Source organism: Canis aureus, chromosome 27 (genome assembly GCF_053574225.1).
Source record: "Canis aureus isolate CA01 chromosome 27, VMU_Caureus_v.1.0, whole genome shotgun sequence".
Lineage (NCBI taxonomy): Eukaryota > Metazoa > Chordata > Mammalia > Carnivora > Canidae > Canis > Canis aureus.
Genome location: NC_135637.1, coordinates 9,626,865 through 9,642,309, shown reverse-complemented (window position 1 = coordinate 9,642,309; position 15,445 = coordinate 9,626,865). Strand labels below are relative to the sequence as shown.

General features: G+C 48.9%; 1 protein-coding gene across 4 annotated transcripts in view; it reads right to left on the bottom strand.

The window, feature by feature from the left end:
- The window catches only part of RILPL1 (Rab interacting lysosomal protein like 1), a 45,768-nt gene extending 40,660 nt beyond the window's left edge, over positions 1-5,108 (bottom strand). For 2 of the 4 annotated variants that reach the window (XM_077875333.1, XM_077875335.1), the window contains exon 1: positions 4,671-5,107. In XM_077875333.1, the coding sequence (XP_077731459.1) occupies positions 4,671-4,979 (309 nt within the window). In that variant the 5' untranslated portion in view covers positions 4,980-5,107. Of the gene's footprint in view, positions 1-4,670 lie in introns of all 4 variants that reach the window. The other 2 variants (XM_077875336.1, XM_077875334.1) reach the window with 2 other exon arrangements.
- Positions 5,109-15,445: the final 10,337 nt, after the last annotated feature.

Here is a 15,445-nt window from a genome sequence, read left to right as displayed (position 1 = left end):
GGTGTGATTCAGTGAAGGACCCTGAGATGGGGAAGGTGTCCTGGGTTACCCAGATGGGCCCAATGTAATCATAAGGGTACTCGTAAGTGAAGAGGGAGGCTGGAGGGTCAGAGTCATAGATGATGTGGTGACAGAAGCAGAGGCCAGAGCTAGTGATTTGAAGATAGTAGTCTGGGGGCACCTGGGTGGCTCAATGGGTTAAGCGTCTGGTTTCAGCTCAGGTCATGATCCCGGGGTCCTGGAACTGAGCCCTGCATCGGGGTCCCTGCCAGCTGGGAGTCTGCTTCTCCCTCTCCCTCTGCTGCTCCCCTTGTTTGTGCTCTTTCTCTCTCCCTCTGTCAAAAAAAAAAAAAAAAAAAAGTAGTCTGCTGGCTATGAGGATGGAGGAAGGGACCCCAAACCAAGGAATGCAGGTGGTCTCCAGAAAATGGGAAAGGCAAGGAAGTGGATTCTCCCCTAAAGCTGCCAGAAGGAATGAATTTCCTGACATTTTAACCCAGTGAAACTTAGGTGTAATTTTGACCTGCAGAATTTTATCTAGTTTATCCATATTGATGTGATCCATAAATATCATACTCTGCATTATCATAATAAATGTATGTTACTTCGAGCCAGTAAGCCATGGTAACTTGCTATGCAGCAATAGACTTTAACTCTCAGGGTTTCCTTTTTTACTCTGCCCTAAGAAGGGTTGGGGTTATGTGTGATTCTTGCCTCTGAGTGGACCACAGCGAATTTATTCTAGCCTCCACATCATCTAAAAAGCTCTTCCAGGAAGTCACCCCTGATTGATTACCTCCTTTGCCATTTTCAAACCTTATGCTGGCCTACAATGCTCAGTATAATCAGATCCCTGCATCTCCCTGATCTCACCTCTTACCTCTATTCCTTATGTGCTCTATTTTAGCCACATGGGCCTTCTTTGTCTTCCTTTTTTTTTTTTTTAAGACTTTATTTATCTGACACACAGAGAGACAGAGACTGCACATGGAGCACAAGCAGGGAGCATCAGAGGGAAAGGGAGAAGCAGATTCCCTGCTGAGCAGGGAGCCCAATGTGGGACTTGATCCCAGGACTCCGGGATCACGACCTGGGCCAAAGGCAGATGCTTAACCCACTGAGCCACTCAGGTACTCCCTTGTGTTCCTTGAACACACCAAGTACATTCCTACCTCAGGGCCTTTGCACTTGCCATCTGCTTAGAATGCCCCTCTCCCAGCTCTCTCTGTGGAGGGTACCACACTTGATTCAGATCTCAGCTCAGATACCACCTCCTCAGGGAAGCCTTCCTTGACTACCCCCATCTATTAGACCCCCATCCTGGCCAGTCTCCTTCATATCCCTCTGTTTTATTTTCTTCATGTCATTTATCATAAGCTGAAAATTTAAATACTCTAAAAAAATATCTATCTCCTCACACTAGAATTACAGCATCCAACAGAGTAGTCACAAGCCACATATGGCTGCTGAGCCTTGAAAAGTGGCTGGTCTAAACTGACACTTGCAGTAAGGATTAAACATGTACCAGACTGGGGTGCCTGGGTGGCCCAGTCAGTTAGGCAGCTGCCTTTGACTCAGGTCATGATGCCAGGGTCCTGGGATCAAGCTCTATGTCAGGCTCTCTGTTCAGTGGGGAGTCTGTTTCTCCCTCTCCCTCTGTCCCTCACCCTGCTAATGCTTGTTCTCTCTAATAAATAAATACAATCTTAAAAAAAAAATATGCACCAGATTTTAAAAACATAGAAAAAAATGCAAACTATCTCTTTAATAATTTTTTAGGTAGTTGTGTGAGGTGATGGATGGTAACTAAATTCACTGTGGTGATCATTGCACAATATATACAAATATCAAATCATTATGCTGTACACCTAAAATTAATACAATGTTACATGGCAATCATCTCTCAATAAAAAATAATTTTGTATGTTGATTATATATGGAAATAATATTTTACATAGACTGGGTTTGTTATGATATTAAAATGAACCTCATCTGTGTCTTTTTATTAATGTGATAAGCCACATATTTCTGTGGGACAGCACTGCACTAGAAAGTCAGGTCCATGAGGGCAAAGACCTCGTCTGTTATGGTCATTGCTATCTCTCCAGTGCCCAGAACAGTGCCTGATACATAATAGGTGCTCAATAAATATATTTGTTGAATAAGTAAATGAACATATACTGTTAACATTAGAGAGAACTGTATCTGCATAGCTGTCACTTTCTAAGCCTATCTGTAATTTTCCTGTCTTTCCAGGTACCTACCCACTATGCAAGATGAAGATCCAGCTTTCCCTGTCTCTACACTGCCCACATCACCTAGGAGTGCACTCTGTATGCTCTGGCCCATCAACAGGGTTGCAGACTGAGCAACCAGATAGAACATGTTATGATTGTGGCCTGAATCTGTGTGATGAGAAGAACTGAGTCTGGGGGTGTACCTGGGGGAGGGGCTGATGGAAGACAGGGTGCATGTTTTACTGGAGCCACATGTGCTGAGAGAGAGTGAGAGAGAGGGAAGGAGGGAGGAATGAACAGACAAGCTGATAAGACCAAGGACATGCTCAGAAGACTTTTGTGGAAATAACACCGTGACGAGCCTTTGAGACTACAAGAAAAAAAAAATCAGAGGAGTCTCTCTCGATCCTAAGAATACCAAGAAAAAGGGACCGGGGCTTGGATGGGAAAAGGATTTTGTCTTCTGATTTATGAGAAATCATCCTCCGTGTTTACAAACAAGGCCTGGCTCTGAACACGTTGGGGTTTACTTCCTGGCTGATAGCATTCCAGAAGTGATAAGGGCAGCTGGCTGGGAATTCCATCTGACTCCAGGCCTAGTGGCCTCTGATGGCTCCCAAGGGTGTCTCCCAGCCCAGGTGCTGCAGACTCAAATGATGGGGGTGGGGACACAGGTGCCAGGACTTCTAAGTGACCCGGGCTAAGGCCCTTGGCCCGAGTTAGTAAGAGGCAGCCTTGTGAAAGGATTTCAAAGATCCCTTCCCCCTGTTCTGTAAGAGAGAACGGGGGGTGGGGGTGGGGGGGAGAATCTGGGGTAGGAGAAGGGATGTGGAGATGGGGGTAGGATCTCCAATTTCAGCCTATGAACACCTCACTGAGAGTCTCTCCAGGCCTAAAGACAACAGTTAACACTCCTAAGGCCCTCAAAACCGGCCACGCTCTGTCCCAAACACTTGATATAAGTTAACCAACCCTTTTCACCCCAACACGATGAGATGAGTGCTATTATCATTCCCATTTTACAGCTAAAGAAACTGAGGCACAGAGAAAAGAGGTGACTTGCCTAAGATCACAATGGCAGGGTTTGTATATGTGCTGCCGAAGCAAGCCCTCACAGTGGCAGGGTTTGAAACCAGGCTGTCCATCTCCAAAGTCCCTGCTCCTGGGAGCTTGACATTAATTACAGGGCTGGGGCATTTTCAAGCTCCCAGTAGGATCCTGGAAATGTTGCCTCACACTCGGGAGCTTGGGTTTCCTTCCTGACCTCAGGGCATAGGGACCTCTGAGGACAAACACCTTGGAACCTCACAACACTCTTCACAGCTCTGCCCCCAGGTTAAGACCACAGACACAGCCCCTGAGGCTATTTTCCTTGAAACACAATAGGTTATAGCCTGCCAGGGAGCTTCAGAGAGGCCAAGTGTATTTCCTGAGGCCACACAGCAAGCCAGAGCCCAGGCAGGCACCCTGATTCCTCCAAGGAAAGGCGTTTCCTCCTATTCTCTGTCCAAATGGTCTCACAGCATCTTCCCGGGGCTGAGGTTGGGGCCGGAAACCACACATCTCCCACTTCCTTTTCCCCAGGCACCTTGTCTAGACTCCCAGCCCAATAGGGAGGCCCTGATTCATGTGCTCCAAGGGATTCCTGTTCATAGGGCAGAGGCTTAGATTGAAAGCTGCCCCAAAGCACGTCCTTCCCCCAAATCAGGGAAAAAGCACTAGTTACCTCCACTGGGGTTGGGATTCTCTCAGCACTAACTTGGGACAACCCTCCCCCCTCCATTTTCTTCATCTTTACAGGAAGATAATTCCTGCCTCACAGAGTTCTGTGAAGATTAAAGATAACACCAAGGAGGGGAAAACACCTCAGGTCAATAAACTAGAAGAAACCCTGGAAAACATTTTGCAAACAGAAATCCGAAGACTGGGGGTCAGTGAGCTGGGTGGCTGGAGGTCCCATCCCCTTTACTCTGGGGGGTTCTGGGGTGAGAAGAAAGGGGCTTGATGTCACATCTTCTTGGGTAACACTGAAGGGCAGAGAGGGCTTATTTCATTTCTGGAAAATAATATTGTCTAAGCAGTTTAGATATATCACACTTTAATTCTTCTAAGGTGGGTCTTACCACTATCACTATTTGACATGCAAAGAAGTAAAGCACAGAGAAGTTGAGTCCCTTAACGAAGACCACACAGCTATTCAATGATAAAAGTAGGGCTGGAACTCAGATCCGACTCGGAAGAACTGCCCTTTAATCTCTGAGGTGGTATATGCCAGGCGGCGCTGGCTGGACAATAGAGGGCCAGGGGCCGCGCTTCCTCCCTCTTCCATCCAGTGGGGTCTCTTCTCGAGAGTCCCCGCGAGCACACAGGTGTGCACCCACAGCGGCCCCATTCCCCGGATGCGCACACTGGGGCCGCTCGCTCGCTACCCACCTTCTGGTGCTTGCGCTCCTTCTCGATGCGGTCCATCCTCTCCAGGCGCAGACGGTCCAGCTCCAGGCGCAGCTCATCCAGCTCGGGCGCGACGTGGTGGCGGCTGACCAGCACCTCCAGGATCTCCAGCACACGCACGACCTTGGGCATGAGGCGCGCGATGGCCTCGCAGCCGTGCTGGTCGATGACCCGCTCGAACTCGTGGCCCACGAGCGACGCGATGTCGTACACGTCCATGACGGTCAGCTCGGCCACGTTCTTCTCCAGCGCCGACTCGGCCGCCAGCGCCGACCCTCGGTCCTCCTCCATGGCCCCCCGCCCGGCCTCTCCCCCCCGCAAACTCGTGCAACTCCCAAACTTGCGGCTGTCGAGGGCCGCGCCGGGCCGGGCCCAGCTGCGCCGCCGCGGGCGCCGCGCGCTCAGGGGTCCCTCGGGCGGGGGCGCACCGGGCGGCGGGCGGGCGTCCGCATGGGCGGGGGCGGCGGGGCCGGCGGGGGCGGGGGCGGGGGCGGGGGCGGGGGCGGGCGCCGGCTCGGCTCGGCCCGGAGCCTGCTCCCCCGCGGGAGGCGGCGGCGGCGGCGGCGGCGGCGGGCAGGGCGCGCGTGCGCAGGCCCGCGGCGCCTCCCAAGTTGGGAATCCGAGTTGGGCGCAATGGAGGCGCAGAGTCCAGCGGGAGGGCGGCCGCGTCGCCCTCGGAAACCGCTCCGCCCGGGGATCGGCCCCTCGCCCGGGGCCGGGGGAGGAAGGGCGGCCGCGGCTCCTCCGGGAAACTTTGGCGGCGGCGAGGCCGGCTGCCCGGCTCCCCCCGCGGGGATGCCGCGCGCCCCGCCCCGATCCCGGCCTGGCGAGGGGCGCGCCCGGCCTCCGCCGCCCGAGGGCGCCCGGGTCCCCGCGGGCCCCGCCCCGCCCCGCCCCGCCCCGCGCCGCGCCGCGCCCCCGCCGACCAGGCAGCCCCGCGCCCCCGCGGCACCGTCCTCCCCGCGCCCCCGCGAGGCCCCGCGCGCCGCGCACTGTCCTGGGGCCGGCCGGGTCCTGGCTCCTCCTCTCCCACTGCCGCCGGGGAGGGGTCGAGGCTAGCCCGGGGGCGGGGCGGGGCGGGGGGACGCGGGCTCCCGACGCCGGGCGGCGCCTGGGGGGCGGGGGCGAACCGAGGGGTCGCGAGGTGGCCTCGGGATGGGGCCCGTCTTGGGGAGGGAGCGAGCACCACCCCCGCCCTCCAGCCCCCCAGCCGCGGGCGGAGCTGGCGGCGGGGCCCTGCGCTCCGGTGCCGGCGCCGGCGGGGGCAGAGGGACGGGTGGCGGGGTCCCCTGGACCCCGAGGCCGCCTGGGCTGCCCCGCCCGCCGAGCCCGTCCCTCAGCAGTTCCTGTGACCTACGCCGCTAACCCGAGGAGGTGAGGCCGGGGTTTGGATCTGGGCACCGTCGTCTGTCTCGTCCAAGCCCCCCGTCCCTGTGACCTGGCTAAGTCCCCTGGTCCACAGACACCCCGCCCCCAGCAGAGTCTCTCCTGAGCCAGCGAGGCCTCCCCGCCTCCCCAGTCGCCAGGCGGGGCTTCGGGACCCTTCTCTGCCTTTGCACAGCCCGTTGCCTCCTCCCACAGAAGTGCGTCTCCTACGCTGAGTTCTCGCCGTGCGGTTACACACACGCCTCCCCCAGGAGACCCGGAGCTCCCTGGAGGCATAAAAAAACTTCAGCGCCCTCATAGCGGTGAAGCCCAACCAACCTGGTACAAATCGATGAAAAAAATTTTAAGTTGAAAATGTATTGGACATCTATTTTATATTTAATTCTCGGTGCTTTACAAATAAATACTGCCTCATTTAATCTGTACTCCATCCGCTCTCAGAGTGTGGCCTGGTGATCACTGGGGTTCTCCAATACCCAAAGGGTCTCTGTGAGGTTTTCCCTCCTGCTAGCTTTATATCAGTATGAGGCGAGATGTTCTTGGTGTATTTAACACAGAACAGCATATCACAATAGATTGAACATGCAGAAGCGATGTGAGGATCCAGCTTTCTTATAATGAGCTAGACATTAAGGAGATTTGCAAAAATACAAAACAACACCACTGTTCTCAGTATTTTTGTTGGTTTGGGAGCATAGTTATTTATTTAACAAAAATATGTGTGTTAGGGCTCCTGCCTGGCTTAGTGGGTTGTCTGCATTCGACTCAGGTGATGATCGGGGGTTCTGGGATTGAGCTCCCTCCATTAGGCTGGAGTCTGCTCCTCCCTTTCCTTTGCCCCTCCCCCCACTTGTGCTCAGCTCTCTCCCACTCACTCTCAAAAAAATAAATTCTTTAAAAAATATATGTATGTTAAAATGCAATGTGTCTGCTTTTGAATCAATCAATATTTTTTTAAGATTTTATTTATTTATTCATGAGAGACGCAAAGAGAGAGAGAGGCAGAGGGAGAAGCAGGATCCAGGCAGGGAGCTCAACCTGGGACCAGATCTCCCGCTTCCAGGATCACGCCCTGGACCAAAGGCGGCGCTAAACTGCTGAGCCACCGGGGCTGCCCTGAATTAATCAACATTTTTAAGAAACAGTTTAAATTTCTAGTTACAGTAGATATCCATAGATATAACCCACCTAACAAAATCTCCTTAGCGTCTTCAAGTTTTATTTTTTAAAATTTTATTTATTTATTCATGAGAGACAGAGAGACAGAGGCAGAGGGAGAAGCAGGCTCCCTGTGGAGAGCCCAGATTGGGACTCGATCCCAGGACCCTGGGATCATGACCTTAGTCGACCTGACCTCAACCACTGAGCCACCCAGGTGCCCTTAGTCTTCAGCTGTTTTTAAGAGTGGCCTTGGAAAAGAGTCTCTGAGACCAGAAGATTTGAGAACAGCTGTGTCACAACGTCCTAAGAAGTATTATCCCAATTTTACAAATAAGCAAACTGAGTCACAGAGTGGTCAAATAGCTTGCCCAAGGCTTGGCAACTTGTAAGTGCTAAAACCAGAGGTCAGGTCTGTGCACAGCAACCCAATGAGGTAGACATGTGATTATCCCCATCCTGAATCAAGGACAGTGAGAAATAGGGAGGGGCATTAGCTTTCCATAGCTAATGTAGCAAATTGCCACAAACTTGGTGACTTAAAACAATAGAAATGTATTCTCTTGACATTCTGGAGTCCAGAAGTCTATAATCAAGGTGTTGGTAGCATTCTGCTCACTCTGACTCTTGGGAGGATCTTGCCTTGTCCCTTCCAGCCTTGGGGATCCTTAGTTTGTGGCCATACCACTCCAGGTTCTGCCTCTGTCTTCAGGTGGCCTTCTCCGTGTGTGTCTGTCTTCTTCTTCTTCTTCTTCTTCTTCTTCTTCTTCTTCTTCTTCTTCTTCTTCTTCCTCTTCTTCTTCTTGTGTGTGTGTCTGTCTTCTATATCTCTTATGAGAACACTTGTCATTGGATTTAGAGCCCATTTGCACAATCTCAGAAGATTCTTGACTTAACATCTGCAAAAACTCTTTTTTCAAATAAGGTCTCCAGCTCTGGAATTGGGACATGGAAGTATATTTAGGGGCAGGATGGCACCATTCGACCCACTGCAGGAGGTTAAGTAACTTGCTTAGGGCCCCACAGCTGGGAAGGATGGAGCTTAACCCAGTGGGTGCCCATGTTAAATGAAGGAATAAATAATGTGTGCTCAGATTGGGGCAGTTTTGCCCTCAAGGCAGCAAAGATGTATTGAGCATCGGCTGAGTGATACAGGGATTGAGGAATGGAGGGCCAGCCTGAAGCCTGAACTTGAAACCGGGGCAGGAAAGGGGTAGGAAGGAAAGGGGGAGGCAGAAGTCTGAGGTGATGGGACACCTGCGTGGCTCAGCGGTTGAGTGTCTGCCTTCAGCTCAGGGCATGATCCCAAGGTCTGGGAGTCAAGTCCCACATTGGGCTCCCAGCAAGGAGCCTGCATCTCCCTCTGCCTATGTGTCTGCCTCTCTCTGTGTGTCTCTCATGAATAAATAAAATCTTAAAAAAAAAAAGTCTAAGGTGACCCCAAATGGTGATTCTGTGTGCCTAGGAGAATGGCCACAGTCTTAAGTCAGGAGAGCCCATCAAGTTTGGTCTGCCAGAGCCTCTTCACATCCTAACCCTGGTGCAATTGAGGTATGTGACCTTGGGCAAGGCACATGATGTCTCAGGGCCTCAGCTTCCCATTCTGTTAAATGAAATCACAGAGGATAATTGTTATTATCAAACAAATCAACATATGTGCTGGCTCCACTCAGTGTTATAAAACTGTTAGCTTCTGTCATCATCACCATCATCTTTGAAGATAACTAGAGGAGATATCTGGTCTGGGTGTAGATGTAGCTGTTGAGTTGACAGCTGGGTATGTGGACCTGGAACTCAGGACTAGAGCAATGTTAAGACCTACATTGATGTTCATTCATTCAGTATTTTGCTCTTAGTATATTCCAGGTGCTATGCTAAACCTGTGGGATGTGGCAATATGCAAGAGACAGGATTGCTGCTCTTGTGGGGAACAGACAAGAAACAAGTAAAACCAAAAATCAACTCATTTCAAATAGAGCAAGAGAGTGTTGAAAAGGGAGAGGAGAACCAAGAAATTAGTGTGTCCCCAAAACCAGGTGTGTTAGTACAATTCAATTGGAGAAAGAATCCCCCACACTGTATTATTTCAACTATGAATATTTTATTTTATTTTATTTATAATAGTCACAGAGAGAGAGAGACAGAGAGAGAGAGAGAGGCAGAGACACAGGCAGAGGGAGAAGCAGGCTCCATGCACCGGGAGCCCGATGTGGGATTTAATCCCCGGTCTCCAGGATCGCGCCCTGGGCCAAAGGCAGGCGCTAAACCGCTGCACCACCCAGGGATCCCTCAACTATGAATATTTTAATCTGTATTTCTGAAACACACTGAAACCATGTATCCATATTATCACCTTTGAGAAATTAGTAACTTATTCATATCAAATATCCACAGTGTTCAAAATGTCAATTGTCTCATCAATTTTTTTTACAATTTTTGTTTGACTCAAGATCCAAATAGTATCCACATATTGCAATTAGTTTATATGTCCCTTATTTTCTTTTAATCTTCCATCTCTTTTTTCCTTGTTACCCTGAAATTTTTTTTGAATATCTATTTTTAGAGAGAGAGAGAGAGACAGTGGAGGGGAGAGGCAGAGGGAGAGAACCATCAAGCAGACTCCCTGCTGAGCGCAGAGCCAAACATGGGACTTGATCTCACCACCCATGAGATCATGACCCAAGCCAAAACCAAGAGTCAGACACTTAACCGACTGAGCCACGGCGCCCCCTCTGAAGTGTATTTCTTTCTTTCTTTCTTTTTTTTTTTTTTTTTAAGATTTTATTCATTTATTCACAAGAGACACACACAGAGAGAGAAAGAGAGAAAAGCAGAGGGAGACGCAGGCTCCTCGCAGGGAGCCTGATGTGGGACTTGATCCGGGTCTCCAGGATCACGCCCTGGGCTGAAGGAGGCACTAAACCGCTGAGCCACCTGGGCTGCCCTGAAGTGTATTTCTTGATGAAACAGGAGTGCTTGTATTGGGAGATGCTGTCTGAATTTTGCTAATTTCACCACTATAAAGTCCTTTAATATGTTTGTTGGGGTGCCTGGGTGGCTCAGGTTTGGGTTGTTTATTTGGTGGTGGTGTGTTGTAGCATTTCTTTTTTGCAGGGAGGGCGATGAGACTCATTTTTTAACGTTTACTTAGATATGAGTCACATGCAATAATGTTCACCTTTTTAATGTGTACAAGCCAGTGGTTCCTAGTATGCTTACAAGGAGCTATAGCCTTCACCACTCTCTAATTTCAGAACATTTTCAACAACCTATCCCCAAAACCTTGTTCCATTAGCACTTGCTCTCCATTCTCTCCTGCCCCCAGCCCCTGGCTACTACTTGTCTGCTTTCTGGGTACATAGATATGTCTATTCTGAACATTTCATATACCGTGTGCACTTTGTGCCTACCTTCTTTCACTCAGTATAATGTTTTTAAGCTTTATCCATATCATGGTTGGACATAATTCCTCTTCATAGACTAATCTCCCATCGCATGGATGGACCACATTCTGTGTATCCGTTTATCCATTGATGGACTTTTGGGGTGTTTCTACCTTCCCTGTTCTTTTGCCTGTGGTAAAATGGAAATTTTCTTCTGGAAGCTCAGATCACGTCATAGAAATGTTTCCTTCTCCCAGAACTCCTTGTTCCTAGGAGATGAACCAGGCTCCAGGAGAGGGTAGAATGGAAAAGGAGAAAGAGCTTTAACCAGCCAGGAGGCTCACAGCTATTACTCCTTTCTGCATGCCAGGTAAAGCAGGCAGCCCTGCAACCTCCAGCCTGCTTTCTGTTTATGGATTTGCTTATTCCAGACATTTCAGATAAGTGGAATCATAGCTATGTGAGGGAAGAAGAGAAAGCCACAAACCATGTGTGTGAGGCCCCAGGGAAGAATGGGCTCTGTTTGTGTGTGAGTCAGCAGACTGACACGGGACTGGGTGGGGGCAAGTTGGGGAATGGTGTGAAACAAAATTGAAGAGGGCATCAGAGACTGACTGTGGGGTCAAGTTCATAGTGGATGGAGTAGGGATATTATGTGACATCTGACGAGTCATTAACTCTGACTCTGTCTCAGTTTATTAATCTGTAAAATGGGAATAATCTCAATCCCAGTTCCCTCTAGGATGTTTGTGGACATTGAATAAGTTAAAATATGTACAATGTTTAGAACAGAGGCTGGCACATAGTAAGAGCTACATTAACACTGGCTGTTACTAGTCTTATTATCTGGCTTGTGTTACTATTACGTTACTGTTGCCAGTGAAGCATCCCATTCCGAGCAATGGCATCATGAAATCACCACTGCTGTCTGACTGTGGTGTGAGGAGCTATTAGAAGAATGAGGAATTAGGGCCACCAAGTCCCCTCAATTCCTTTTCTTTTTATTTTTAAGATTTTATTTGTTTACTTTTGAGAGAGAGCATGAGTGGGGGAGGGGCAGAGGGACAGAGAGAATCTCAAGCCAACTCCACACTCAATGTGGAGCCTGATGTGGGGCTCAGTCTCACGACCCTGAGATAATGACCTGAGCCAAAATCGACTCGGGCACTTAACCAACTGAACCATCCAGGCACTCCTCTTCTTCCTTCGAATCTGTTTTCTGCACAGCAGAAATTTTGCACCAACAGTAATTCTGATAAACACATGCATTTTATTCTGCCAGATGTCAATACCAGGCTACAATAAAACCCAAAGCCCTTACAGTGGCCAGTGCAAACTTTCATAGTCTGATCTGTGGGTCTTACATCTTCATCTCACACATAAGCACCAGCCACTTGCTATTCCTTTAGGTCTTCTGTGTGCCATGATGCATCTCCAAACTCAAATCCCTGATGAAAACATCCACATGGATGACCTGCTGCCATAGCCTGTACCCTGAGATCAGGGAAAGCAAGAATTTAACTTTTTCAGCTACTGTAGAAGTCACAGAACTCTACTTTCACCAGGAGTCACACAGAGATAGACTGCCCTGCCCAAACTTGGAAAGGTGGTTCAGATGCTGAGTGGGAAACAACACACAACTTGCTGATTCAGGGGTGCAAACGTGGACCAGAGCTGAATGGCTGCGAAACACCAGGGCATTCCAGGTCACTCTAGAGCCTTTTCCTCTGTCCATCTGCTTGGCACCCAAATCCCCTCTCGATAACTCGGGATTTAAAGACTGTGGGCTTGGGAATCCCTGGGTGGCTCAGTGGTTTGGCGCCTGCCTTTGGCCCAGGGCATGATCCTGGAGTCCCGGGATCGAGTCCCGCGTAGGGCTCCCAGCGTGGAGCCTGCTTCTCCCTCTGCCTGTGTCTCTGCCTCTCTCTCTCTGTCTATCATGAATGAATAAATAAAATCTTTAAAAATAAATAAAGACTGTGGGCTTGTTGAACTATCTATGAATAAAATGATACAATGTCTGTGAATTGCTCTAAAATAACCCACACTAGGAGGGTGGGATAGTTGGGAATGTGGATGAAATGAAGACTGGCATTCTGTTAATAATTGTTGAAGCCGAGTCATGGCTTCAACATAGAAGTTCATTATACATACCCCTTCCTTCTGGAATATCAGAGAATTTTTAATAATAAAACAACTTTTAAAAGAAAGAAGGCTAAAACGGGCTAAAAGGAGTGGCAATGGGGAGCACCTGGTTGGCTCAGTCACTAGAACATGTGACTCTTGATCCTAGGGTTGTGAGTTCAAGCCCCACCTGACACAAAGAGCTTTTATTAAAAAATAATTTTAAAAAATTAAAGAGGTGGCAAAGTGTTAGCTTTCCTCTGATCATCACACCTGTTGCTTCAGCTGTAGGTGGGACAAGAGAGATCCGGTGCTAAGAGGAACTAAGAGGAACGGATGATCTGGAGTGGAAAGAAAGGGCGAGTGGGTGCTGGGGACGACACACGAGCAGACGTTTCCTCTCTCTGTGAGTCCAGTGGGCTGGGCACACGGCAGAGAGAAGCAGTGATTATGTGGAAGGAGAAGTCACAGCTTCCTGGAAAATCAGGCCACAGGGTCCTGAGAAACCACACAGGGCTCGAGAAGCAACTTCAGGACATTTCTCTGTCCTGTTGCCATAGACTGCAATGGACCGAATGCCTATGTCCCCGCCCCCCCCCCCAAATTCATGGGTTGAAATCCTATCCCCCAAGGTGATGGTATTAGGAGGTATTATTAGCCCCTTTATAAAAGAGGCCTGAGCACTCCCTTGCCCTTCCACCTTGCGACATCTATGAACCAGGGGAGGACGTTCTTGCCAGACACCACACCTGCCAGATCCACCTCTGTCTTGGACTTCCAGACTTCAGAACTGTGAGAAATAAATTTCTGTTGATAAAGAGTCCCGTCTATGGAATTTTTGCTATAACAACCCAAGCTGACTAGGACAGAGTACAGTTTTATGAACATTCCTATTTTTCAGGAGCCTGAGTGGTCTCCCACACAACTCTACTTCATTTGCCCTGTAACTTGAGCTCCATCCCAAGGGCTGACAGTCTGAAAGAGCCTCATACCCCCTCCTCCACCCACGCCACCCTCCTGACTTACCATGGTTGCTGTTCTGACTTCTCACCCCTCTCCTTCTCCTCCTTCTTTGACAGACTTGAGATGATCATGGACAATTCTGATGGCACCATTGTATCTAAGCACTGGCAATGTCACGTGAGATGCACGGTCTGTTCTGCATTGATGCTGCTTGATAGACAACCTCCCTCCAAGGACATTGTATAGAAGATTACACGCAGGCTCCCAAAATCCATCTTGGAAAACAGGATGATCAAACCCTAGCAACGAAATTCTCTAAAGTGCATTGCTCACACTCTCAGAATTTCAATATCTATTTCTACCTAAAGGGTAGAAACCTGGAAATGAAAAAAAAAAAAAAAAAAAAAAGAAACCTGGAAATGCTAGTCTGTGTAGATTTTCCATTATGTTGAATTGACCTGGTAAGTGCTTCTCTGCTTTAAGGGTCTCATCCACTTAAATTTTTGGCTCTTAATTAAAGAAAATATTTAAAGAAGAAATATTAACAAAGTAGAAAACCACCTATTGCCTTTGATTGGGCTCCTTAGAAACAGAGCTTGAGGTAAAGTTTATGAGCTAATGCTTTATTGGAGGGGATGGTACCAGGGAAGCAAGTGTTTCTTTCTTTTTTTTTTTTTTTTGGGAAGCAAGTGTTGAGGGAAGAGAAGTAAGGCAGATAAAGAGGGAGAGCAGATTCAAGGTAGATTATTACCAAGGTTGGCCAGACTTTGCAAGAACACTCAGCTGGTTGCTTAGTCTTCTGAGGTGTCCCTGGGGAGGCTGTGTGAAACCACTGGCTCCCAGACTGTCCATCACACGGAGTGTAGTACTGGGTGCATGGGGAAAGATTACGTGTGGGTCACTGAGCAATTTATCTTCCTACTTCTGTGTATCTCTCCTGACTCCTCCCCATGGGGCATTAACCTCCTCCCATTTGCAGGTGGACCCCCTCTGGTTAGGTGGGCCCTGGATGCTGAGGCAATGACAACCTTTGCCCTTGTGGGCATCTGAGGCCATCAGAAATGTTAGGAGCTAAGGGGATTATGGCACTGTGCACAGCTTTGAAGCCACAGGAACAGTGTGACAAGTGGCTGATGCTGTTCATGCTGGAAAGCAAGGCAAGTATAACAGATCTGGGTCTGTCATACCCATGATTCCACCAGTGACAAAATTATGTATTTAGTGGAACTCCCTCCATTCCATTTCTACTCCTAAGTAACTACTGTTGATACTTTGCTCCATGCTCTTCTTGACTTTTTCCCCCTGAGAATTTGCACATTATATTTTTCTAAACATGCATTTACTTTTTAAATGGAAGCATGACATACACATTAGGATGCAATTTGTTTGATAATACCCTATAATCATTTTTCCAGCTCAGCATATATAGACCAACTTTAATCTTTTCTTTTTAAGTAGACTCCACACCCAACACAGGGCTTGAACTCACAACCCTGAGATCAAGAGTTGGACACTCTACCGATTGAACCACCCAGGTGCCCTTTCTTCTCCTTTTTCTTCTTCTCCTCCTCCTCCTCCTCCTCCTCCTCCAACCCCTCCTCCTCCTCCTCTTCCTCCTCCTCCTCCTCCTCCTCCTCCTTCTTCTTCTTCTTCTTCTTCTTCTTCTTCTTTTCTTCTTCTTAACAAATAAATCTGAATCCTAATAGGCTTTAACTCCTGACATACACATTTTAGTAGCATAAG